At 43.6% G+C, this 27,771-nt stretch overlaps 1 protein-coding gene across 1 annotated transcript in view; it reads right to left on the bottom strand.

The window, feature by feature from the left end:
* Positions 1-27,771, bottom strand: part of LOC126278521 (uncharacterized) — a 351,012-nt gene that overhangs the window by 192,643 nt on the left and 130,598 nt on the right. The window contains exon 3 of the mRNA XM_049978688.1: positions 804-945. Coding sequence (XP_049834645.1) covers positions 804-945 — 142 coding nt within the window. The remainder of the gene's footprint in view (positions 1-803; positions 946-27,771) is intronic.

Raw genomic sequence — 27,771 nt, 5'->3', positions numbered from 1 at the left:
ATACTGCATCCACTACGTAGTCAGAAACTACAGGTACACTACGTACATCATCTGCAGAGTCGTGAATGCCCCAGCGAGCAGATCATCGGTGCACTAAAACTGCTGTTTGTATTTCAGTAGGTGATATGAAAATTGTAATTCAGATTAGTAGCATCCTGATACAAGTAGCTGATTTGATTTGATAAAATAAAACCACGACATTATTCCTCGTTTTATAGAAATTCCTAGGTATAGGCTGACAATAGCAGGGTCGTTTTAAACATTTGTAGGCGTGAGAATTCCACTGCAGAGACAATATTAGGCAACCACACATACACACGCTGTGTGCCACAAACACCACAGTGGTTTACCATTACTATTTATTGGCAGACTGGTACCGGGCACACGCCCATCATCAGCTGCGTCCTAGACATGGTTTCTTAGCCAATAAGAGTGACATAATTATCTGAGTTTCAATCAGGATAGTAATTTTCAGTATTTCATACTTTTCTTCGTTGCTTTTATATTCACAAGTGCGAATTTTGGTGTAATTTGATTTTTGAGACACTCTTTATCGAAACATATCCCTACTGTATTTCTCGTTATCTTGGGTCTTTTCTTGTTTAGTGAATATTTGTGACTTACAGGCAAAAGAAATGTTACTTAATGCGATGACTTTCTAAGAAAACTGTCGCAGTTAGTGTTAAGGGTTCTTCTAATAATTTCGAGTTAACTGCGTAAGACGGGGACACAGGCGACAAGTTGCGCGAGTTACATTTCGCATAAGACTAATTGCTTGCAGCTACTGCGCTGAAGGTACTCACCAACGACCTGCAAAGTTGCGTGGCCCCTTTTCGTAGAGAAGGGCTTCCGTGAACTCTCGACGGTGACCTCGCAAGTGAACTTTCCGGAAACCTCTCGCTGAACATCCAGCAGCCGCAACTGGGTAGCGTTTGAGTGCGTCATCTGTAACAGAAATAACGGCAGGGGAGTATAAGTCTGCGTACATTGTGAAGTGCTTGTTCACTGGTAGCATTAAACCGGAGTACGAAAAGCAGGGATCCCACAGCAGTGGCATGGAAAGAGATGTGACGAGCAGTCCAGCAGATACCTCGCAGAGAAGTGGGGTGCTTGTGAGCTGGCGCCTACAGCATTGCGAAGGGATATTGTAAAGATCTAATTGTCACCCTTAACATGTTATACAGTGTTTGTCTTGATTTTAGGTTGTTCATTCTTCTCCACGCAGCATTCGGGTATAGAGGGTAATTCAACTGCCCCCACCTATGGGTTTTATGCAACCTGCAACACGTTCAAAAACCACTCCAGAGATTTTTCATATTCTCTCGTTCGCTACGCGCGAGCTATTAGTCATGTAGAAAAAATGAACATCACCTTTTTTGTAGGAAGTTTTATTTAGTTAAACATTGTTCTGATATAAATTTTAGTTGGAGACACAGTTTTCGATATACTAAGGGGAGACGGAAGGCCATTTTTATCCCTATTCTGCCAATTCTGTTTTACCCTTTGAACAGGTACACTTTCCAAAGGAACTATAAGTGATAAAACAATTAAATTTTTATATATATGCCTCAATTTTTAAGTAAAATGAACATAATAACTCTTATAGTTCCGAAGAAAAAATTATTTATTCTTTCATGATTAAAATTGAACATTTTTGTACATTAATTATTATAAAACAGTTTCTGATAGTTTAGTTTAGTGGTTCTCAATTTACTTGTAATAACTAATTACCATCTGCAGTTCAAGTTGACCAAATTTCATGTTTCTAGCCCCATTAGTTTATGGTACCGGAAAGGAAAAAAAATTAGTTTTGAGAAAAATCTATTTAAGGATTAATATTGCAATTGTAGTGTAGTTATTGATGAGAATCACTTACGACCAATATTTTCCTGCACCATGCTGAGGATCATCTGAATCATTCTGATCTTCTTTTCTTCTGTTGGTCTCTCATCTTCTCTGTCTGGCTTCTTTTGTGCATTTTACATTAGCAAAATCTGCTTTACAGATTCTCTCTTAATGTATTTGCACCAAGGATTTTTCAGTATTTCCTCTAGATTTTAAGCCCAATAATTCCTAAGTATCCACTTTTCTAATTACACCATCATTTAAGCAAAAAATAGCATCAAAAACACAAATTTTGATGTTTTTAATCTGAACAAATACAGTTTTCGGTAACCGGTTCGAAATAACACAATTCACACATTCATTTAAACGGTGGCGTTTTGCAAGAAAAATTTTCATCAACAAGGTATCTTTACAAAGGTCTATAAATGTTGGTTTTATTTCATTCGTTACTGATGCAGGTAAAAAATGTTTGTGGTTATATCTGGCACTTCTCCTGTACTTGCACCAAGTGTCACGATCATTTGGGCAAAGACCATGCATTGGATTTTGATTTGTGGGTAGCTTATGTAAAAAGATAGCCCATACATATTTTTGTTATATTTTCTAAATTCCCTACATTTCTTCTTATGGCCAAGCCATAATAATTCTGTAATCCATCTATTTCAATATTTGTCAGGCGACCTTTACTACATATCTTCTTACCATCTTCCAATACTATTTTTGACTTTTCTTTCAATAATCTATTGCACCTGGAGCCAATCCTCTTCTGGACATACCCAATGTACTATAGTTTAGAAATTGCGACGTTAGGACCATAGGGTTCTTCTGCACATACCCGGTCATAAGCCTTCACATCACCATCCCTAAATTGCACAGAGCGTCAGGAAAACCATCATATCTCAAGAAATAATTGTCGTATTTATATTAAACAAAAACTGTTTCACGCACGAAACCAGGCATTTCAAATATGCTAAAATCTAAAAATCAAATTTTTGAAGCCCACTTGACTTCTCTTTCCTCTTAAAGAAAAACGCAGTGATAGGTCGCTTTTGTACGTTTTTCTTGAATAATTTAAAACTTACAGCGTCTACCTCAAAATTATTTCAGTACAAAATCAAACTACATTAAAAATCGTACAAAAAGATCCGTTAGTTTTTCTCTAATACTAACGGTTTATACGTAGCAAGGGAGAGATTATCAAAATCTGGCTTCTTGTATGTGAAGGCGTCACTGGTTGCATAAAACCCATTGGTAGGCTGAATTACCCTGTACACGTTTTAGCCAGCGATTGTTGGCCTCCCGAGCGCCTTGCAATCTCAGCATCACGTGTCTAGAATATTGCTGTAGCATCTGGTGGTAATTGTTTGATCCCTGGGAAGTAAATCTGTGAGGATGGCTCCGTGGCAGTGCCAGAAAACTGGAAGCATGACATTCTCGGATAACTTTGATATTTGGCTCGTCTGTCAGGCAGATGCAACAAGTTCGGCAATTCCTTTCCCATCCCACAACACTGCCACAAGATGTGCAGTCATTTCCATAAACTGTCGACATCTCGTCATGGATTACCCGGGAACTTTTACCTTTCCCAAGTGCCAGAACTTTATCACACTTTACGCTTAGGTTTTCTCCATCCTACAGCCTATCCACTTGTGGCATTCCCTCTAAAAAAAATAATGGACACACTAACTGAAATAATTAGCATAAAACACCGGGGGGACCTACGAAAAAACTGATAAAATTCCATCAGCACAGCCTAATAATTACGAGGCGCCATGAAAAATTTTCGGGATTGGTGCTGCCATCTGTTGAAAAGCTTACCTTTGGACTAATGGTCACCATCACACTGTAAGCAGTTCCCATCCGCACATACACGCCGGTTCCAGCGCTTCTGCCACTGGTTTTCAGGAAGTCCTGTTCTTTGATGGTGTTTATCACCACGTGCGATGCTTCTTGAATCCTCTCTAGAGGACAGATGACCTCAGATGTTAAGTCCCATAGTGCTCAGAGCCATTTGAAGAGCCTCTCTTGAATGGCTAACCGACAGCCTTTCAACTGGAATTTCAGTTTTGCCAATAGCGTGAAGTCGCAAGGTGCCAAATTTGGCGAGTACGGTGGGTGAGGTACAACCGCCATGTTGTTTTTTGCCGAAAGGTCCTGGTGAGCGAGAAAGTGTGACAGGGCGCGTGGTCGTGATGCAGCAGCCAATTCCCTTGATACCAAATATCGGTCCCGTTGGGTGGGACGAATTCTTCGTGCACAATTCCCTTGGTATCAAAGAAAATGTCTGGTGTTGTGCGGCTAATGGGCTTTCCAGTGTGAGCATCGTCTTCGACGTCTGTAAGGTCGGCCATAAACCAACCATGCCACTCAAACACACACGTACAGATCTTGCTCTATCCCCCAATCACTTGTTGAATCATTTCAAGGGCCTCCGTAGCACTTTTCCCGAGATTCGCACAGAATTTGATACACAAGCGCTGTTCTGTTCGCGGATCCATCGTAAAATCGCCACACAACAAACACAGAGTATTACGGAAATCACTGTGGACACGCAACATGTCCTCCCAGCTGAATGCCACTCCGCACACTGACTCATCAGATATGGAGCTCTCGCCACCTAGCGGTGCAAAGATCTACTACTTCTACTTTCCAGATGACAGCACCAGTCCTGAAGAATTTGGTTTCCACCACTTAGAGCTTTTAACGCCACTCGGCGACGTTCGTAATATGACACCATGTTTTCTTGTGAAGACGAAGGTTCTCTGGCTTTAGTCAACTTAATTTATCAAGAACAGGATAGAAAACATTGTCGATACATTCTTACTGGTTTGCAAATGTGATTGACTAATGTCTTTAAGGTGTTTAAAGAATGGAACATGTATCATGCTTTCCTCTGATACATTCCAGGAACACAATGCCACTGAAACAATTGTAACTTCTAAGGCAAACAAATCCAGCTAATCACGTCATTGGATGATGCCGACGACCGAAGGGAATCGGCGGTTTGTTTAGAATTAAAGAAAATTTTCAAATGGAATTTGACGTGACGATCGACGGAGCGGTCCCAGATTAGTTTCGAGCGATATTCGTTTTACCGTTATGAATTAACAGGGACAGTAAAACTCAAGGAAATACCAATGCTCCACCAGCGACAGGAGCGCCCTGACCTGCGTTGACCGCTCTATCGAATGGACCCACAAAATTCCGATATAAAAATAATTTTCTTTGTAATTGGAGACAAAAAGTTCGCTTCATTTCGACGTGACGTGATGAGCAAGATTTGTTTGGCACCTTCTCCAATTCCATCTTGACTGGTTCACCACTTGGTGCAACCAGTGGTTGCTCAAGGTCAACCCTTCTAAGACTCAGGCGATCATTGTTGGCAAAACCACCCCTTCCTTCCGTCTCCTTGATCTCTATATCACCATTTTTGGCCGTCCTATCGCCCTCACTCCACCCTCAAGTACCTTGGCGTCACCGTAGACCGTCGCCTCTCCTGGATGCCCCATCTCCGGACAACCCAAGCCAAGGCTCTGTCTCCTCAAGCTCCTTTCTGGTCACACATGGCCAGAATCCCTCATCCACCCTATCATCTGCTAAGCTCACTCTGTCTGGATCTCCGCCCCTCCTACCTTTTACAAATCCCTTGACATCCTAGAACATCATGCTCTTCACCTCGCCTACTGCCTCTGTCTCCCCACCCCCACACGGATCCTGTATGACCTTATTCCGTTCCCACTCCTTCTCCTTTTCCTCAAATTGATATGGATCCTCTACACCACCCGTAAACTTGATCCCCCTCATCCGCTTGTCTCTCCCATACTCTGCCACCACTGTACACTGCCGCACCTGTATTGTCATGTCCCACCTGCTCTCCATCTCTCCACTCTCCATACCCTCGCCCAAAGGGGCTTCTGCCAACTCCCCCTTCCTGATAATGCCCTCATCCCCTCCCCTTCCACACCATGTTTTTTTTCCTTAGGGCACACTCTCTCCCTCCTCCCTTCCTCCCCCTCCTCCCCTCAGGCTTCCCCTATCACCTGTACCTTTTTTCCTCCCTCCCCCGATCTCCTCTGCCACTGGCATCTACACTCTCCCCTCTCCCTCCTCCAATGCCTTTCCCCTTTTGGCCGGTCCCCGGACTCACACACTTCAAGTGAACGTTCATGCGCTGAGGATCATCGCCATCGGTTCCGTGTGTGTGTGTCATCGTGTTAGTGCTTCAGTGCTTTCACCACCCACCCTCCATTGTTCACATGTGTCATCTCAGTCTTCAGTGTTCTTGTACATTGCTGACCTTTTTTTTCTTTTTCTGCACCTGTGAACGGCTTCGTATTTTTTTACTCATGATTCTACTGTTTTTGTTCACCAATATGTTTTGTTTTTCTGGGTCTTCCTTGATTCTATTTGTACTGTCTGTGGTCGAATAGCAGCGTAATATTGCCGCTGCCTGCCCACCTTTTTATGTAAGGTGTTAAAATCACAAAAAGAAAAATAAGAGATTTGTTAGGAACGACACCAGATACACGTTGCAGAAACAACTTTGCAAATATCTACCGAAACAACAGAGAAAACTCACCTGACGTTCCAGAGTAGAGACATATACACTGCGGAACTAAATTAAAGGTTCGCTCTTTCAATACCCATAATTTTCTCCCATAGGGTCGAAGTAGCCTCCAGTCTTCTTCTCTAACAGTGCAAGAGGGTGGTCTCTGTGACGCCAACCACGGACTAGGCAACGCTTCAAACAACAACAGGATGTCAAATCAAACACCTGCCATCCATCTAAATTTCCTAATTATTGTTTTGTTTGGCTTCTAGTTTCGGCGATATATTATGCCATCTTTAGGCCCCCTGACCGACGTGTAGGAAGGTTCCTACCTTTCATCCAGTCGAGATAGGGACCACAACTAAATGACTGACATCCGTAGATTTTTGAGACAGCGATTACTTCAAACATCGCATACCGACTGTTACACAACATTCCCAATCAGGTGACGTTTCGAATGATCGCTGTGTCACAGTGCTACGGATACCAGTATGCTGGCCCGTATTTCGACTGGACCAGAGGTGAGAGTCTTCCACTTTCCCTACAAGTCGGTGAGCGAGCCTGATCAGGGCGTAATGTATCGCCGAAACTGGTAGCGCAATAAAATATCAAGATGGAAATTTAGACGGCTGAAAGGTGTTTGATTTGACGTTCTGTACTGAACAGTAGAGGTGTCGCAACCATTAACGTAAACATGGACATACAGAGTCTCAAACAGCAAGTGTCTGCACATGCACCATACACAATAGTGCGTTGATTCCCATACATTTCGCGGGCGAAAACGACAAAACGATTTGACGTTCTGTACTGAACAGTAGAGGTGTCGCAACCATTAACGTAAACATGGACATACAGAGTCTCAAACAGCAAGTGTCTGCACATGCACCATACACAATAGTGCGTTGATTCCCATACATTTCGCGGGCGAAAACGACAGTTCTCAATGTGGTGAGCTTTACTACGACGTCCTTGACAAATTTGTGCGCTGCTGCCACCTCCTGCTAGTTTCAAGCCTACTCTAAAGCCGTCGACACACCTACCGTGCATGCAAACGTTGAACGTGACGAGTATCTGACGTCATAGCGTGGAATATTCAGGAGTCTTTCCGAACGTGCAGAGTAACATCTAAGATGTCAGATATTCTGAGAGTGCGTCTGAGCGTTGACCAGTGAGTTGGAACAAGGCCTCCTACGTCACACGCACGCTATCTCCCTTCAGCCCAGAGAGGCGCCATATTGGCAAATCAGTTCAAGCCCCTAAGTATATTTGCCGTTTCTCACCACCAGTAAACTGAGAATCATTCGAAAATCCTTTGTTAACTATATGATTCGTTGCAATGAAATTTTGAGAAACATCAAATTCGTGGCAAAATAATTAATGTAACTTACGTATTATGAGAGTATGACTTTTGAAGGCAACGACACACTGAGGTTCCACCAAAAATGCATTGTTCTTGGTACAATTCATTATCATCAAATTTCAGTTATTAACATAGCTACAATGAAAACTTTTAGCAAGTGGGAACAGGCTAGGATTGACTAACAGTTAGTTGTCGTCGGTTTAGATTAGTGAGCAGCGTTACCGACTCCTCAAAAGACATACACTGTGGCACTGGTTCTCGTATCGCCACATCTAAACATTTTATTTCCTAACATTCTTCTATTTGATACGTTCTGGTGCTTTATTATTAGTTTAATATAAGTATACACCATAATATCTAATGTTATGTAAATTTAAGTTGACCATCTTTTGAGGAGTGAGTTTGCTCGATTGGCTTAATCTGCAGGACAGCTTGCGCTAATCGCATAAAGATATTTTGTACCTTTTTTCTTTTAAGTTTCGTAATTCACATGTAAAGATTCTGCTACTGGGTAGGAAGAGTGATCAAGTAAGAATGACCTTTGGGTTTTACTAAAATGTGGGAAAGATAAAATCATGTTTATCTTATGTGGAGAACTATTGCAAATTTGCATCGCATTGTTCGTGATGGAAAGTTTAAGAGCTTGTGTCCTTATTTATTGTAGACGGTATTTCAATTTTTATCTTAAAACATGTGTATGGATGTTGTTGTTGTGGTCTTCAGTCCTGAGACTGGTTTGATGCAGCTCTCCATGCTACTCTATCTTGTGCAAGCTTCTTCATCTCCCAGTACCTACTGCAACCTACATCCTTCTGAATCTGCTTAGTGTAGTCATCTCTTGGTCTCCCTCTACGATTTTTACCCCCCACGCTGCCCTCTAATACTAAATTGCTGATCCCTTGATGCCTCAGAACATATCCTACCAACCGATCCCTTCTTCTGGTCAAGTTGTGCCACAAACGTCTCTTCTCCCCAACGCTATTCAATACTTCCTCATTAGTTACGTGATCTACCCATCTAATCTTCAGCATTCTTCTGTAGCACCACATTTCGAAAGCTCTATTCTCTTCTTGCCCAAACTAGTTATCGTCCATGTTTCACTTCCATACGTGGCTACACTCCATACAAATACTTTCAGAAATTACTTCCTGACACTGAAACCTATACTCGATGTTAATAAATTTCTCTTCATCAGAAATGCTTTCCTTGCCATTGCCAGTCTACATTTTATATCCTCTCTACTTCGACCATCATCAGTTATTTTTCTCCCCAAATAGCAAAACTCCTTTACTATTTTAAGTGTCTCATTTCCTAATCTAATGCCCTCAGCATCACCCGACTTTATTCGACTACATTCCATTATCCTCGTTTTGCTTTTGTTGATGTTCATTTTATATCCGCCTTTCAAGACACTACCCATTCCGCGCAACTGCTCTTCCAAGTCCTTTGCTGTCTCTGACAGAATTACGATGTGATCGGCGAACCTCAACATTTTTATTTCTTCTCCATGGATTTTAATACCTACTCCGAATTTTTCTTTTGTTTCCTTCACTGCTTGCTCAAAATACAGATTGAGTAACATCGGGGAGAGACTACAACCCTGTCTTACTCCCTTCCCAACCACTGCTTCCCTTTCATTTCCCTCGACTCTTATAACTGCCATCTGGTTTCTGTACAAATTGTAAATAGCCTTTCGCTCCCTGTATTTTACCCCTGCTACCTTCAGAATTTGAAAGAGAGTATTCCAATCAACATTGTCAAAAGCTTTCTCTAAGTACACAAATGCTAGAAACGTCGGTTTGCCCTTCCTTAACCTAGCTTCTAGGGACAGTATTGCCTCACGTGTTCCAACATTTCTACGGAATCCAAACTGATCTTCCCCGAGGTCGGCTTCTACTAGTTTTTCCATTCGTCTGTAAAGAATTCGCGTTAGTATTTTGCAGCTGTGACTTATTAAACTGATAGTTCGGTAATTTTCACATCTGTCAATACCTGCTTTCTTTGGGATTGGAATTATTATATTCTTCTTGAAGTCTGAGGGTATTTCGCCTGTTTTGTCAGGGCTGGCTCTCCCAAGGCCGTCAGTAGTTCCAATGGAATGTTGTCTACTCCCAGGGCCTTGTTTCGACTCAGGTCTTTCAGTGCTCTGTCAAACTCTTCACGTAGTATCGTATTTCCCATTTCATCTTCATCTACATCCTCTTCCATTTCCATTATATTGTCCTCAAGTACATCGCTCTTGTATAGACCGTCTATATACTCCTTCCACCTTTGTGCCTTCCCTTCTTTGCTTAGAACTGGGTTTCCATCTGAGCTATTGATGTTCATACAAGTGGTTGTCTTATCTCCAAAGGTCTCTTTAATTTTCCTGTAGGCAGTATCTATCTTACCCCTCATGAGATAAGCCTCTACATCCTTACATTTGTCCTCTAGCCATCCGTGCTTATCCATTTTGTACTTCCTGTCGATCTCATTTTTGAGACTTCTGTATTCCTTTTTGCCTGCTTCATTTACTGCGTTTTTATATTTTCTCCTTTCATCAATTAAATTCAATATTTCATCTGTTACCCAAGGATTTCTACTAGCCTTCGTCTTTTTACCTACTTGAACCTCTGCTGCCTTCACTACTTCATCCCTCAAAGCTACCCATTCTTCTTCTACCGTATTTCTTCCCCCCATTCCTGTCAATTGCTCCCTTATGCTCTCCCTGAAACTCTGTACAACCTCTGGTTCTTTTAGTTTATCCAGGTCCCATCTCCTTAAATTCCCACCTTAGTTTTAATCTACAGGTCATAACCAATAGATTGTGGTCAGAGTCCACATCTGCCCCTGGAAATGTCTTACAATTTAAAACCTGGCTTCTAAATCTCTGTCTTACCATTATATAATCTGTCTGAAACCTGCCAGTATCTCCAGGCTTCTTTCATGTATACAGCCTTCTTTTATGGTTCTAGAACCAAGTGTTAGCTATGATTAAGTTGTGCTCTGTGCAAAATTCATCTAGGCGGCTTCCTCTTCCATTTCTTAGCCCTAGTCCATATTCACCTACTACGTTTCCTTCTCACCCTTTTCCTACTACCGAATTCCAGTCACCCATGACCATTAAATTTTCGTCGGCCTTCGCTATCTGAATAATTTATTTTATTTGATCATACATTTCTTCAATGTCTTCGTCATCTGCAGAGCTAGTTGGCATATACACTTGTACTACTGTAGTAGGTGTGGGCTTCGTGTCTATCTTGGCCACAATAATGCGTTCACTATGATGTTTGTAGTAGCTTACCCGCATTCCTATTTTCCTATTCATTATTAAACCTACTCCTGCATTACCCCTATTTGATTTTGTGTTTATAACCCTGTAGTCACCTGACCAAATGTCTTGTTCCACCTGCCACCGAACTTCACTAATTCCTACTATATCTAACTTTAACCTATCCATTTCCGTTTTTAAATTTTCTAACCTACCTGCCCGATTAAGGGATCTGACATTCCACTCTCCGATCCGTAGAACGCCAGTTTTCTTTCTCCTGATAACTACATCCTCTTGAGTAGTCCCCGCCCGGAGATCCGAATGGATGACTATTTCACCTCCGAAATATTTTACCCAAGAGGACGCCATCATCATTTAATCATACAGTAAAGCTGCATGCACTCGGGAAAGATTACGGCCGTAGTTTCCCCTTGCTTTCAGCCGTTCGCAGTACCAGCACAGCAAGGCCGTTTTGGTTATTGTTACAAGGCCAGATCAGTCAATCATCCAGACTGTTGCCCCTGCAACTACTGCAAAGGCTGCTGCCCCTCTTCAGGAACCACACGTTTGTCTGGCCTCTCAACAGTTATCCCTCCGTTGTGGTTGCACCTACGGTACGGCTATCTGTATCGCTGAGCCACGCAAGTCTCTCCAGCAACGGCAAGGTCCATGGTTCATGGGGGGAGGGTGTATGGATACTGAAGTTTTTATTTGTCACAATCACATATAGAACAACATGACTAGCATATGGACAGTGGAGGAAATGTGCGTTTTGGTAGAGCTAACGTGGGAATCTTAAGCCCGCCAAATATGTAAACAGTGTGATTTACGAACTAGGAACATCCCGCAACTGCCACTGGAGTGCGTTGATATCGCGTGTACCCCGTTGGGTCCCACGTACAGCACGCACAAATCGCATCGTTTCTGAGGTTTAGGAGAGCGTTGAACACCGTACGCTGACCGTTGACGTTCGACAGCACAGTCCTTGTGCCGACGGCTGAAGGACACCGCGGTGCTACAACCCCACAGAACGTGACTCACTCCTTTGGAGTGTAGGGTAACGACAATTTTTTTTTTCTGCATTAAAGGCTGGAACCCTTCGACGAAATATGAACGTAATCTGAAGATTTCGCACCCCTCTTTTCCCGCACCCTCCTGTGGTGTGGTCATCTAATAGTAAAGTGTCCCACAAAGACCACCTTGTTCGGAACACAATCGGTGCCACGTTACTAGTTTCTGAGAGGTACATCTTTAATATGCTCACGGACGTGCGTAGTTGTCACCGAGGCTGCGGTCTCAGAGGGACTCTTTACCATTTATTCACGCATGTGTCAATGTCGAAACATTCTCGTGGTCACGTCGCAGGAGGGTGCAGTTAAGGATAGATGAAATAGCTTATAAACACTTTTCTGCTTCGGGTCATGTCAAAACTTCGTCGGATGATTTTGCACGGTTCCAAGTGTACCACCACGTATGACACTGCAGACGCTACGGCCACTCTGCTCTGTAAAGAGGTCATGCCACGTTCAGTGCGGCTAAAGCATAGAGTAGGGTGTCCATAGAGTACGGTTGAAATGCCCAGAGCGTGGAATTAGTGGTCAAATTTGTTATGAAAGTCACCCTGTTGCTTATCTCACTTGTAATTGTCCTTTCATCCGCGAAATATGTGTGAATAAACGCTCAAATGGAAGGGGTTGTTTCATTAGTGCTGTCTATGTTACCCCACGAGGCCTTTAGTGTCGACTCTCAGCGATAGCGCACCTGAAATGTTTTCCTTTGCCACCCACAATGAAACTGCTTGATTTCAACGCTGCGCGTCCCGGTTCTGACTTCCATTGCGACGGTGTCAAACGAAAAGGGCGAAATGTGGGGTAAGTTGGTGTGTGGCAACCTTATCGTCTGGTGATATGTCCACCGTGGATTTGACAGGCATTGTGATGAAATTTGGTGCCAATATAACATCATTAACCCACCTTACACCTCACATGAACATCTACGATGTGCCCTCTTTTCCGAATGTGTCGATACCTTGCTGTTTGAGGCGTCTCAGGGCCGGAGGGTGTCGTCGCAGAACGCCAAGCTTCACCACTGTGATAGCGGAAGGTTGTTGACAACTTCGAGCCAAATTTAAAACTTTTGCATTGCAATAGGAGGCACTAACGTAATTTCGGAATCATGTCGGGGAGGGGGAGGGGAGTGAGGTTTGTGTGTGTGTGTGTGTGGGGGGGGGGGGGGGGAACTCTGAAAAAAGCGTCCGCCCCCGGTAACTGAGTGGTCAGAGCGACAGAATGTCAGTCCTAAGGGCCCGGGTTCGATTCCCGGCTGGGTCGGAGATTTTCTCCGCTCAGGGACTGGGCGTTGTGTTGTCCTACTCATCATCATTTCATCCCCATTTACGCGCAAGGCCCCGAAGTGGCGTCAGATTGAAAGATTTGCACCCGGCGAACGGTCATCCCGACTGTAGGCCCAAGTCACACGACTGAGAAAAGCCACTGTCGAAAGTTTGCTGGCGTGCAGCCGTGGTTGAAGCATCCCACGAATGGCAAAATCGGCACCGAGGCAACTGTGGCGCACCAAGGCAGACGTGAACGACCGCTGCGAAGGTATGTTCAGGCTAATAGAGGTGGAACTGATGGGAACTCTATCGTTCAGATGAACTAGGTGTCTTCCAAGACGAATGCTGCTGCGCAAGGGCCTCCACGGCAGGCACCTGGTTCACGCATTCATACTGACGGCTGTTCATCGGCTGCGATGGCTGGAACCTGCATGCCAAAACAGCAACTGGACTACTGAGTGGCGACAGGTGGACTTTTCAGATGGCAGTTACCCATTGGAGTGCACGAGGTCCAACGAATGAAACAAATAACGGCAACAAAGGCCGGAAGCGTCCAGGCTGGAGGGAGGAGCGTTATGATCTGGGAAATGTTTACGTACGAATCCCTCGGTCATCCTGTCGTTCTGGAACGTACAGTGGATCGATACAAGTAGGCATCAATCGCTGAGGACCACGGTCACCCCGGCATACACTTCGTTTTCCTCAATACGATGGTATCTACTACCAGGACTGTGCAACGAGTCAAACACCTTGCACTGTACGTGCGTAGTTCGAAGAGCAGCAGGATGATTTTATCGTACTGCCCTGGCCACTAAGCTCCCCGAATTTAAACCCAATCGAGGATCTGTGGGACCACATTGAAAGGGCTGTTTGCGCCATGGTTTTTCAACTGCGAAACCAGAAGCAGCTGAGCACGCCATAGTTCTAAATCCTTGTCGGTACCTACTAGACCACTGAATCTTTCTGCACGTCTCGCAGCAATCAGGTGTTTTACATGTGTTTGCAGTAATGTTCAAATGGTTCAAATGGCTCTGAGCACTATGGAACTTAACATCTGAGGCTATCAGTCCCCTAGAACTACCTAAACCTAACTAACGTAAGGACATCACGCACATCCGGTCGAACCGGCGACCGTAGCGGTGGCGCGGTTCCAGACTGAAGCGTCTAGAAACGCTCGGCCACTGAGGCCGGCTGCAGTAATGTGATTGAACAGTATATATAGTGCGTATCTTGTGATTCGAAAAGGACGCATGGTATGAAAAAGCTGTCGCAGATGAAACGTTAATGTTAGTGAAGACAACTGACACTGCCGGAACTGGCCTCCTGATTCCTCCCGCGTGTGTTGGGTCAACTTTGTATTTTCAAACTAGAACACCTCATTTTTATCGTATATTCGGCTTCTTCGCCAAAAACCATCTACATCTACATGATTACTCTCAAATGTACAATTAAATACCTGGCCGAGGATTCACCGAACCACCTCCAAACTATTTATCTACCGTTCCACTCTCGAACAACGCACGCGAACAACAAACACTTAAATCATTCCGCGCGAGCTCTGATGTCTCTTATTTTGTAATAATGATCATTCCACCCTACGTAAGTGGATGCCAACAAAATATTTTCACACTCTGAGGAAAAACAGTCAATAAAATTCTTCTGGGGTTGAGTCCGCATAGTCATCTGTAAAATTCCGATGTTTCGTGCACTGGTGCAAGGCGCCTTGCTGCTAACTGTAGCAATACACCCTGAGGAAGGCGCCTTGCAGCAGTCGCCGAAACGTCGGAATTTTACAGATGGCAATGCGGCCTCAACCCCAGAAGAATTTTATTGACTGTGATAACAGCCGCGGAAGCCTGCGTTTACATCTTCGGAGAAAGTTGGAGATTGAAATTTCATGAGAAGATCCTGCGATAAAGAAAAATTCTTTTAATCGTCGCCCTAGGCTTTCTTTACACTATTTCGCTCTAGTACAAAACGAATTACCCTTGTTTAAACTTTCTCTATATTCTCTGTCAATCCTATCTAATATGGATTCCACTCGGCACAGCAGTAGTCCAAAACAGGACGCAGAAGCGTGGTGTAGGCAGTCTCTTTAGCAGCTATGTTGCATTTTCTAAGTGCTCTGCAAATAAATAGTAGTCTTTCGTTTGCTTTACTACCAACATTATCTACTCGATCGTTCCAGCTTAGGTATTCGTAATTGTAATATGTAAGTACTTGGTTGACTTTCAGCCTTTAGATTTACCTGATCTTTTAGATTTACGTTATTCATCGTGTAACCAAAATTGAGCAGATTCATTTCAGTACTCATGTGCACACTTTTCATTATTTGCCACTTTTCGCACTATACAGACATTCTGTCTAAATCGTTTTGCAATTTTTTGACATCAACTGATGACTTTATTTTTTGAGACGGTAAATGACAGCATCATCTGCAAAGAGTCAAACAGTGATACTCCGGTTGTCTCCTAGACCGTTTATGTGGATCAGGAACAGCAGAGGGCCTATAACACTTCCTTGGGCATGCCAGATGTACGTACGGTTTATTCACACTATTGATTTTCATTTGTGGTAGATGCCGCTGTAATCGACAAATTCGCAACTAAGAACGGACACATTTGAGTGTACATTTCATTTACAATGTAAATTTAAACGTTAGAAACAGGAACACTACAGTAATTTACGAAATGCTACTCGATGGTCTTTGAATATTCAATGTCACCTCCATTCTGCGAGGGTAAGAGTGGCCAGTAATTCATAACTTTTAATGGGAAACCCCATTCGCAACGTTCTATTCCTCCGCAAAATCGAACAGGGAACTACTGAACACTCCACTGTGGCCGCGGCTCTGCGCGAACGCCACTCTACTTCTCCAGACAGAGAAAGTGTTCGAACGTAGTACGGCCAATGTCAGTACAGTTAGTGAGCCGCATTTCAAATGACCGTACACATGACACCATGTCTGCGGGAACGTCAGCACAGGCGTTTCTGATGAGGTCGACTATGTCTTCACGGCCTGTTGGCACTTTATGATACACCTTATCTTTTAAATATTTCCACAGAAAGAAATCCGACTACCTAGTGTACCAATTAACAGTTCCACTTCTAATGATCCACCGACCAGTGTAATTACCGTCTAATAACTCTCGTGCTTCACTTGCGTAATGCGCTGGGCAACCGTTATGCTGCAACCACATACGTTGTCGAACGTACAAGGCAACATCCTGCTTGTAGTACCCGTAGTTTCTGTTCAATTTAACGTGCTATCGATAAAATCTGGACCTGTGAGTTTGCTCTGCGTGATGCCGCATCATACTTTAACAGACCAAGGACGTTGATGGTTAGCTTGCCGTCACCAATAGGGATAATCTACACTCCACTAATAAATGGTATGCTGGTTCCCGCTACCATCGTTAGTGAATCTAGATTCAGCGGAAAGTAGTACCTCTGCAGTGATCTTCGGGGTCGTTCCCAGTTCTTGACGAGCCCATTTACAAATCACCATCCGGATATGGCCATCGGTGCCATGACGTTCTTGATGCAGTGACACGCCATGTGGATGATACGACGGTGCAGATTGTAACAATACTACCTACGGACATACCGGAATTGCGGTGCGGTTGCCGGCCACTGCCGCTAGTACAGATATTTCATTAGCTTCTCCTGTGACACGTTTGCTTCGCTTCCCCTTGCCGGCTACTACGTTGCCATCAGACATGAAGAGGTTCACAAACTTCTAGAAGACGAACCGCAGCGAGCTTTTTGTGGAAAACGCTCACCACGCAAGGCAACAGCAACCTCTACCTTTGTCATACCTTCTCCTAAATCAAGATTTCAGCATTTTTTTCTGTGGCTGCCGCATTCATCGTCCACTTGCACGTCTGTTCTCCAAATGATAGATAGGTGTGCACGCAACAAACACTGCTCTAATATTGTAATGTTTAGAACCGCTGCTTGTTCCACGCCTGCACGATCCGTGAGTTCTGGTCGCAATGTACTGCCTGTCATGATACGTCGTAGTTCGCCACACGGCCGCGGTAGCACGTCGAATAGTCGCCTGTTTGACATGTTGGAGGAATACAGCGATGCGAATGGAGTTTACAATTACAAGTTATAAAATCCTGCCCCGTCCTACGCTCGGAGCATGGAGGTGGGATCCCAAGTGCCATTGGATATTTGTGGGCCATTGAGTAGCACATCGTAAATTACGTTTGTGTATCCATTTCTATACCTCCGACTACAGCGCCATCTCTGATGAAACAAAGAAAATGCTTCAGAAAAAAATGTTTTAATATTTGGCCGCAGAATCGTAATCTACTATAAAAAAAACGGGATTCCCTTTGAAGATTTCGGAGTTTCCCCCTAACACCCACGCACGGATGGGGTGGTGGGTCGAGTGTGTTCTTCTTTATGTCCCTCTCAGAGATAAAAGAATTAGAATTATAGCTGTTTTTGATCCGACGTGTAGTTTTCTTGAGATATTTTAATGTCTTCAGTTAAAATGAACACAAGTGCTGCAAAACTTTCGCGTCAGAGACAAGTGGGAGGAGTGTCTTGTTTCCCTGATGTTTGTGGTGAAACAAAAGGCGATATTGAATTTAAATGTCAAAATTACACTCATTGCTTCTTTGACGAGACTACGTTTCCAGTTATCCTACATATTTCTTATGGGTGTAGGCTGTTATTTTGGAGCTTTTATTTAAAGCTGAACTCTGCTAAGAAGTTCATGGACAACACTTTTTATGTGTTTTATTTACCTACATATTAATTTTGCATTTACGCCTACCAGCTTGTTTTCATTCACATATTTCCTTGTTCCATCGAGGTTATGAAATGCTCAACAAATGCCTTTACTACTTCAGTGATTTTTTTTCAGTAGTATTACTTTTTCGTTTGCCTTCATTCTGCTTCTTACTTCATCATTAGTTTCTTTTCTCGATTCCTCTTATTTGTGCGCTCCTTTGTAAATGATCGATTTCCACTGCTATTAGCATTCTTTTGACGTCAGCATTTAAAATTAGATCTTGTGCATAGCATAAGACAAATTCAACCATTAGCAAGTCCCTTCTTGTTGCTGTTAAAAACGTTCATCTCCCAGTAAAAATAATTCATACTGCGCATAACTTTTCTGCCCACCTCCGTAGCGGAATGTTTAACCTGCATGCTGCCATGCTGAGGACCAGGGTTCGATGCCCCGTACTGACAGGGATCTTACATTGGCGGGAAGACTGCTGCAGGGTGCACTCAGCTACAAAAGGCCAAGCGGGGAGCTACACAACGTGCTGAAAAGAAACGGTTCCAGGGTCAAGAAACCCCACAACGTCTGGGACAGTGGTGTGCTGACTATACGCCCATGCTTTGCCCGAGGACGGCATGGCGATCGATTGGGTCCGGCTGGCCCACCTGTGGCCAGAACGCGGAACCTTACCTAATTTATTTCATTGCTTTCTTGATTTGTTGTATTTTATGTGTTACTTATGTACTGACCAATATACTTTTTCTACCTGTCTCATAACTGCTCCGTCACTGATAAGTACATCAACTGTATCCTTGGAAGGGCAACATCAGTGAATTAATGGAGCAGTGTACGCTAGGATGATCCCCTGAAAAGTGAGGCTTGCCGAAAAAACCACAAAATGTTGTTATTAATTGATCTTTGCAATAATTATACCTTTTTCAATTATAATAATAATAAAACGAAACTCAGTGAAATAGTTTCTACAACAACTGATATGTTGTTCTTAACTGATCATTGCAATAATTATTCCCTTCTTAATAATAATAATAATATAGTAATACTAATAATAATAACAATAATAATTTCCTGCAAGAAACTAGGTGAAATACCTTCTACACCAATTGGTATGACTTTTAATGATCTTTATTGAAATCTTGAGTTGGAAATTTTGAGCTGTACAACCAGTGCTGCTGTGTTGACATTTGCTTCGTTAAACTGTACTGAAATCGTAAGTTGGGAAATTTCGCTGGATATTATCCTCACATATTATATTTCTGCTCTGGTCACTATTCTTTACTGGTTTAACGACTTTAAACTAACGTACCGTATATATGTTATTTCCAAGTGAATGTGTCAGATCGCTGTTTGTTTGCTTACGTATGTTATCAATTCACAGCAATGTTCATATGATTTAAGCAGTGAAGTTACTGGTTGCAACGCCATCAGACGACAGACGAGTTACAATATCAGTTGACCGGCGCTGAGATTTACTACATTACTTTATTGATTTCGTTAGGACAAATGATTCAAAACGGGATTGAATAGAACACCGTGACGACATAGTTATTGTAGCTGTCAGCGTGGAAGGCCATTTGCGGGCGGCTCTGGGTCGCCATCATGCGCGGTCGTCAGCAACTAAATGGCTGTCCACAAACCGCACATCACTCCAGCCCACGGCCGCGATTTGTAATGCGGACAGCGAATCCGCTTCCCTGATGAGGCTTTCAGAAGGCAGCGCGTGCGCGATCACGATAGGGCGTTTGCATCAGCAGATAACGACCCGCGCACGTGTGCGGAAGTCGCTCTGGAAACCATGAGCCGATGATGTAGCTGCACACAATTTGAAAGAAGTGATTTGGTGTAGAAATATACTGCCTGATAATGAAAATGATGCACTAATAAGGAAACTTCATGGGGTGAGAGTGATTACAAAATCGAGTCAAATATACATAGAACTTTTCAGAGTCTTGCCATTTATCAGTATGACCAGTATGACGTGGCACACACTCTGGCTGGGTGTACGCACTGATTGGGTTCCTGAAGCAAGCTCGCCGGTACCGTTGTCATTTCTCCTTGCCACGAAGACAGAGTTGACGTCTGCGTTGCTTCCACACATCTATTAGCGACAGATCTGTAGGAAATGGACACCCTGAGACGTGACACATTAGGATGTCCATGACATACCATTGCCAGTAAGAGGTCCTTCGATCACTAGCAGCCGTCACCTAAAGCCACATATGGTGCCACACCACATCACGATGCCAGGAGTAATCCAACTTTTATTTATTTGTTACTCTTTATTTATTTATTTACTCAGTCAACAGTTTTCTGACTGGTTTAATGCGGTCCGCCAACATCTTCCTCTCAGAGAAGCACTTGTAGCCTATTTCCTCAACTACTTTCTGCATGAATTTCAGTCTTTCCCTTCCTCTACAGTTCTTACGCCTTGCAGCAACCCGTAGTACCATGGAAGACATTCCCTGATGTCTTAACTGGTGTCCTATCATCCTGTCCCTTCTCCTTGTCAGTGTTTTCCACATATTTCATTCCTCTCTTGTATTGCGCAGAACCTCGTCATTCCTTGCTTTTTCAGTCCTCCTGATTCTCTTCTGTTCTGGCTTTGCCATAGACCATGTTTCGCCACCATACAGTGCCGTGCTCCAAACGCACATTCTCAGAAATTTTTTCCTCAAATTAAGGCCTATCTTTGATACTAGTAAACTTCTCTTGGTCAGAAATACCCCTTTTCAGGTGCTAGTCTGCTTTTGATGTCCTCCTCGCTCCACCCGTCAAAAGTCTCTTGGTCAGAAATGCCCTTTTTCCAGTGCTAGTATGCTTTTGAAGTCCTCATGGCTCCGTCCATCAAAAGCCCAGACTTCACACTCACGGAACAATTACAGATGCAGAAGATTTTACTAGCGGTTCAAAATGGTTCTTAGCACAATGGTACCTAACATCTGAGGTCATCAGTCCCCTAGAACTTAGAACTACATAAACATAACTATCCTAAGGACATCGACCACATCCATGCCCGAGGCAGGATTCGAACCTGCGACGGTAGTGGTCGCGCGGTTCCAGACTGAAGCGCCTATAATCGCTCGGCGCACAACGGCCGGCTTTTGCCAGTGGAAACCTAGGCATGGGATAGCACTTGTTACTAATGCCTGACCAGTGATGTGTGGCGAGACAGGATGTTACAAGCAGTCCATTACCTTTCCTTAGATGAAAGACGCGGATATGAAGAGGTTACAAAGTGCTTGGTGTGTGACTATCCCCAGTGATGGTCAGACGTGGTCGACAGTACCCTCGATGACGACTTTGCTTGCCCTCACGTTTCAACAAAGCTCTACATCGGGCTACTGTCAAGCCCCAACTCTTCAAATGTTTGGATATTGCACGATTTGAGCAGCCGGCCATATGCTGGCCCACAGTAAGCTTTCGAAATCTGTCACAGAGTCTCGTAACGCTATCTCATACGATTACGCGGTATTTTCTTGTCACTCACAGTGACGACTCAACATATGTCGTCACTTATGTACCCTATCAAGTCTGACAACAAGGCGAGGCACGAGCAGCACTAATGCACTCTGCTCGCTGTTCTACCTCTCACAGATAATTACAGATCGTATCATTTACACACATCCGTCAATGGTGTGTACAAGGACGAAGTTGCACCGACTACCGGATATGATCTCTGGTGGCACATGTCCGGAAGACCATACATTTATATAACTGATTTGCTTCGTTGGGCCATGAATGCATCACCTTCATTGAAGATGCACAATTATGTTTGACCTCCTGCGGGAATATCGAAGTAGCGAGCAAGGACAACAGGATCGGGCACTGCGCATAGTTGGCGCTCTTTGTGAATTTGGGTCGGCCGGTACGCGTGTCTAGATAGTCGGCGCAGATGTAATAATCACTGCGTCCGGATGGCTTACTAAACAGTAGATCCTAGGCTCTAGTCTTGCTCCGGTACACATTTTCACCGGTCGCCCCTGTTTTCACATAAATGCAGACATTAAGTCCTTGTGCAGCTGACATCAATAATTCCTTCCCCTTCCTTTCCTTTCTCCCCTTCCACCTTCAGGTTAGATAATAATTTCTTATTCTGAAGATAACAGAATTCAGAGATCAATTAAACATTGTATTCTTAGCATCGTTCAAACCCTCGCAATCTCGAAAACGATCAGTTGCACAGGCCGTCTAGCAATAGTTACAGAAGTCATTTTAAGAAATTTTATCAGCTCTTTTCCTTGTCTTCTTTGGGTTATGGGAGCTCTCTTCCTCTTAGATATGCATCATCCTTTAGGATGAGGTTGTCTCTCACTGGTCATTTGAGTGATGTCCTTTCAGGACAACGGAACCTGATTGACATTAAGAACTAGAAGAGGTGTCTTTCATTGTATTAGTTTATGAATTATTGTTCCTGATTTCGTTTTACTCTCTTCTCTCTTTGAATACATTACAAAATGTATGGATCTGGATCGTTGTCAAGTGTAATGTCATCTTCAGGTTTAGTAGTCACTCGACGTCAGTGCTTCCTGTACCAATATCATTTACAGTACTCATTGAAACAATTAGGAATGTTATTCGACCCGGTACATTAGCAGTACGACTAGCAGCAAATATAGTTGCCGGACGACCATCCTGGTCAATTTATGGGCTGCTGAGGGAGGATTTTATTTCCAACTGTAGCGTACTTAGTGGTTCCGCCAATGTGTTCGAATGTGTGTGAATTGCTGAGGGACCAATCTGCTGAGGTCATCGGCCCCTTGACTTTCACACTACTTAAACTAGAGCCGGACGGAGCCAAGTCTGGAGAATAAGCTACAAGCCACAGCATTTCACAGCTGAACGCCTTGATCGTCTACCTGGCCCGTTTTGCTGTGTCTGATGGCGCGTTAACATGGAGCAATGTGAGTGTGTTGCCCTTTTCCATATTCCAATCGTTTCTCACGTAATGCTCGATTTAAATCGATCATTTTCTGTTGGTAGCGATCGGTGTTAACAGAGCCACGAGATTTCAGCAGCTCATAGCAGGTGACACCTTTCGGATCCCACCAAACACAGATAATTGTCTTCTTTCCAAGTGGATGTCAATGGTTTGCCTAGATTCATCCATGATTTACGACGCGCAGGATTTTCAAAATATATCCACTATTCGATGCACAAACGACTTTGTTTGGTTCCTGGCGAGCAGCAATTTACAAGTGATCTTTCGATTTTCATCGGGTCATGCGGAGCCCATTTTCCCACTTTCTGTGCCTTTACCATAGCTTTCAACCTAAAAGAAACAGACTTCTGCATCACATTCAGTTGTTCCGTGATTTCCTGTTAAGTTTGTGTGTCTGCGTCATTTCCTAAGGAGCCCCAATGCCGAGGTTATTGGTCCCCAGACTGACACACTATTTAAAATAACTTAGACCAACTTATGGTCAGAACAACAGACACACCCATGCCCGAGGGAGAACTCCGTCCTCCGACGGGAGGGGCCGCGCAGTCAGTGACATGGCGCCTCTAACATCGCGGCCACTCCCCGCCGCGAGGAGGTTCCTCGTCTCCTACCGATTCACGGTAGATCATTTTCAGGAGACGTCCCGTTGTCCCGTATGCTCCAAGCATCAGGTATTGACTACTTTGAACGTAAGTTTTTAAATTAAATTCAAAAGAGTGTGATTCCTCAGTAAAACAGCCTCACACTGAGACTAGTCCCACAGATGCGGTTTCTAGTAGGATGTCAACGGACAGATGTGCAGCCTTCCGTATTACGGTCATAGGCGGCCCCATGTGCTCATTGAAGCGCCTGACATTTGGCCTCAAGCACGAAACCTCTGGCAAATCCCATGCAGAAACACTAAAGGCATACCATAAAACTTTGCCAGTTACTGCACGCGCATGATTATCGCGCTTTGTTGAAAACATTGAACATAGTGGCATAGATAATATGAGAAGCAGATCTACTTAATGGCGAATTTGCATTCCATAGTTACAGTCACGATGACAGCTTCTCATGCTCTAGGTCCAGAACGAAATCATTCCTCGATAATATCGTTTCCTACCTCGCAAAGTCAAAAATTCAAATTTACATTCCATCTTTACAGTCACGATGACTGCTTCTCTTACTCTAGGTCCAGAACGAAACCATTCCTGGATAATATCTTTTCCTACCTCGCAAAGTCAAAAATTGCAGGCCACAACATATTCTTACGTGGCGTGGACGATACGTCGACAATGCGGAGTTGACGGCACGAAAGAAGTGTCCAGTCGACTGAGACGACTGTCGTCCAAGCTTACTACTGATTTGTGAAGCGAAATCTTTCAGAAACTAAGAACTACGTTGCGCTGTTAGCCAGTGGATTATGGATTTCTAAGTGAAATATTGTCATGAATGTTCACGGATGGATTTTAATGTCTTCATTTCAACCAGATTTATGTGAAAGTCCATTCTTTATCAAGGCTGCAAAACTGCCACAGAAGTATTAGTGTTCTACGAGGCTTTCCCAGAAAGTAATGCGTCGCATATTTTTTCTTCAACAATTCTTTATTGAACGTAATGATAATTAGAGACATCAAAGAATGGTTCTTTATCTACACACCCTAGTTTTGCACGTGATCCCTACTCGTTCTATGGCTTCCTCCACCGCGAAACAAGGGCGAGTGCGCCCTGTCGGTACCAGTCCATGTCATGGTGGCGGAGCCACTGCTTCACTGTGTGAATCGCCTCCTCATCGTCCTCAAAACGTGTTCCACAAATGGGATCCTTTTATCGTCCAAAAAAGTGGAATTCCTAAGGGATGGGTCAAGTGTGTCAGGTGTGACAGCCGTGGATGGTCTCCCCGACAGCTTCAAATCGTGGAACTCCGCAGAATAGCCTTCTGATGACCTCACCCACCGTGCCCAGCGACTAACTGTACTTTTCTAGACAGAAGATGCTCCATAGACATTGCACAAGCGTTTGTGATTATTCCTCATAGTTTCTTTCTCTGCACTGAGAAACTCAATGACGGCACTTTGCTTGTAACGTACATCACCTATAGACGCCACTTTGAAACTGTTCTGCAGCTATGTTATCTGTCGGAAGTGACGGAATCTTGGCTCTCCCACTGAGGAGGTTTCAAATAATACATACGTAACGTTTCGCATTTCTAGTATTGTTTTTGGTAGAGAAAAGAAAGGTTTCTGCGAAACCCTCGTGCAAAAATAGCTCTTCACCTTGAGATAGTAGCAACAAATACGAACAAAGACAAGTTTGATATGGGATTCCACAGATATGCTGCCAGAAGAAGGCTGCCAAATATCTGGTATTCTGACACCTAAAGGAAAGTTTCATGCAGCAAATACAGAGCTGAAGTAATCTCTCTCATTTCTGAGAAGGCAAAGACATCAATATGTCACACAGATTCTTTGCAGGATCAGGAGCTTGGAGGGAAGGGTAGTGGAATAGTTTGCTAAGAACGACGAAATACTTCCTAAAAAAGGTCTTGTAAAAATCATGGGTATTCGAGGAAGCATTAAGCAGTTACTGTTGGATATGTATGCCGACCGAAATTGTCGACGAACAGTAAAGGTAGGTTTTGTAAGGTTGGCGCCAGTGCATTTCATTACATCTCCTGAAAATAGCCGTAGTGTGATGTTTAGCTATTTGACCGCATACACAGCAGACGTGGGTGCTACAGGCCGAACTAAAGCTGGTATAAGAGAAAGATTTGCAACATGTGAAGGCAATCGACAGTGTCTTTGTTGCATTCAGACAAATGCCTTCTTGGTGGTGTGAAGTGTTCTGCTGACCTGATGGCACCAGTGTCATAGAATATCCTTAATTGCGTCCTCGAGGGTTTTCACATAAAAATAACAGCTTTCTGAGTCGGGACCTGTATTATCTACAGTAATTATTACACTAAATTAAACTACAAATATCCTTCACTCTTTAGTTTCCATTTCAAAGTTACGTATCCCAGCCAATCAATAGCTAATGCTATGGTACTTCTTACTTCTGACTGCCCTCCCCTCTTTTTACTTCAGTATTTCAACGTTCAAAGTGTATTTTACCATTGTTAGCTTAACCTTTAGCACAGATGATTCAGCGTACAATGCTATAACGTCACTGTTTGGTTTCACAACAGGTGGCGAAGTCGTCTTTCGACCAGAAGTGCGGCCGTGACAGAAAATCTGCTGGGAGTAGGATCAGGTAGCTAAGAATGGTCTCCCTGCTGCAGCTCTGTTTAAACTTTCTGGCAGATCAAAACGGTTTGTCAGACCTGGTTCAAACCTGCCTTTCGAGGACAAGTGCTATACCGACACAGTTACCTCCATCACCCGCCGTCACAGCGTTTCTTCCGTTATTACCTCTCTCCTACTTTTCAATCCGAGCAGAAATTTTCCCCCATACTTGGCTGGACTGGAATTCCTGGAAGGAAGATTATTCTGTCTAGTTTGGAAGGTGAAACTGTGAAGGTGACTCGTGAATGTAGCTCAGTCAGAAGAGCAACGATATGTAAAATGCTAAGAGACCAGGTTCTGTTCTTTGTCGAGCACTCGGTTCTAATGCGTCAGAAAGTTTCCAAACAAAAACGAATAAGAAAAAAAGACGTTAATCTGAGGTATAAGAGGCAAATATAAAGAAACGATACAAATCAGAAAAGGAGTGAGACATGGCTGTAACACACCCTCTACGCTGTTCAGTGTTTACATTGACGATGCAACTCGCAGATGGAATGCAAAGATGAACACTGGGGTGGAATTAAGCAATTCAATAAGTAAAAAATCTCTTCTGTATGCTGATGACCATACACTAATTTTTTGAAGAGAAGAGGGTTTGCGAGAAGGATTTCATGAACTAAATAAACTATATACAAAATATAATATGAAAAGATCTTCTGGCAAATCTTCAGGGTGGCAATTATTGAGCTATACGAATAAAAAAGGTAAATTGGTTACGAACTACGCCATGCACACATATTATTCAACATGTAAACGTCGCTACAAATATCCGGACTTAGGTTATGAAATCTTAGATATGTCTGTCGTCATCGGCGATGATGTTGCGCAGACGAATAGCGAAATTCTGCATCAGCGGCTGGAGTGCTGGAACATCGATGCTGTCGATGACTCCTTAAAGGGTCTTTTCAGCTCAGAAATGGTTTTGGGGTTATTGCTGTACACCTTCTCTTTAACATAGACCAAGAAAAAGGAGTCGCATGTGTTCACATTCGGAGAATATGGCGGCCAATCGAGGCCAATGCGGGTGGCTTCTGTGTACCCCAGAGCCAGAATGCGGTCCCAGAGTGCACCTCCAGGACATCAAACACTCTCCTGATTCTATGAACCACATATCAGGATCACTTTGGATAACAGGAATGAAGACTTCTTCAAGAAATGGTTCAAGTGGCTCTCAGCACTATGGGACTTAACAGCTGAGGTCCCCTAGAACTTAGAACTACTTAAACCTAACTAACCTAAGGACATCACACACATCCATGCCTGAGGCAGGATTCGAACCTGCGACCGTAGCGGTCGCACGGTTCCAGACTGAAGCGCTTAGAACCGCACGGCAGCACAGGCCGGCAAAGTCATCTTCCAAAACCTTCACGTACCGTTCGGTAGTCACCTTGTCATCAAGGAATATCGTCCGATTATTCCGTGACGGGACGCTTCACACCACCCAGTCACCCATTGAGGATAAAGAGAC

The sequence above is a fragment of the Schistocerca gregaria genome, chromosome 6 (assembly GCF_023897955.1).
Source record: "Schistocerca gregaria isolate iqSchGreg1 chromosome 6, iqSchGreg1.2, whole genome shotgun sequence".
Taxonomy (NCBI): domain Eukaryota; kingdom Metazoa; phylum Arthropoda; class Insecta; order Orthoptera; family Acrididae; genus Schistocerca; species Schistocerca gregaria.
The sequence above is the reverse complement of the archived record's forward strand: the minus strand, read 5'-3'. Positions and strand labels throughout refer to the sequence as shown.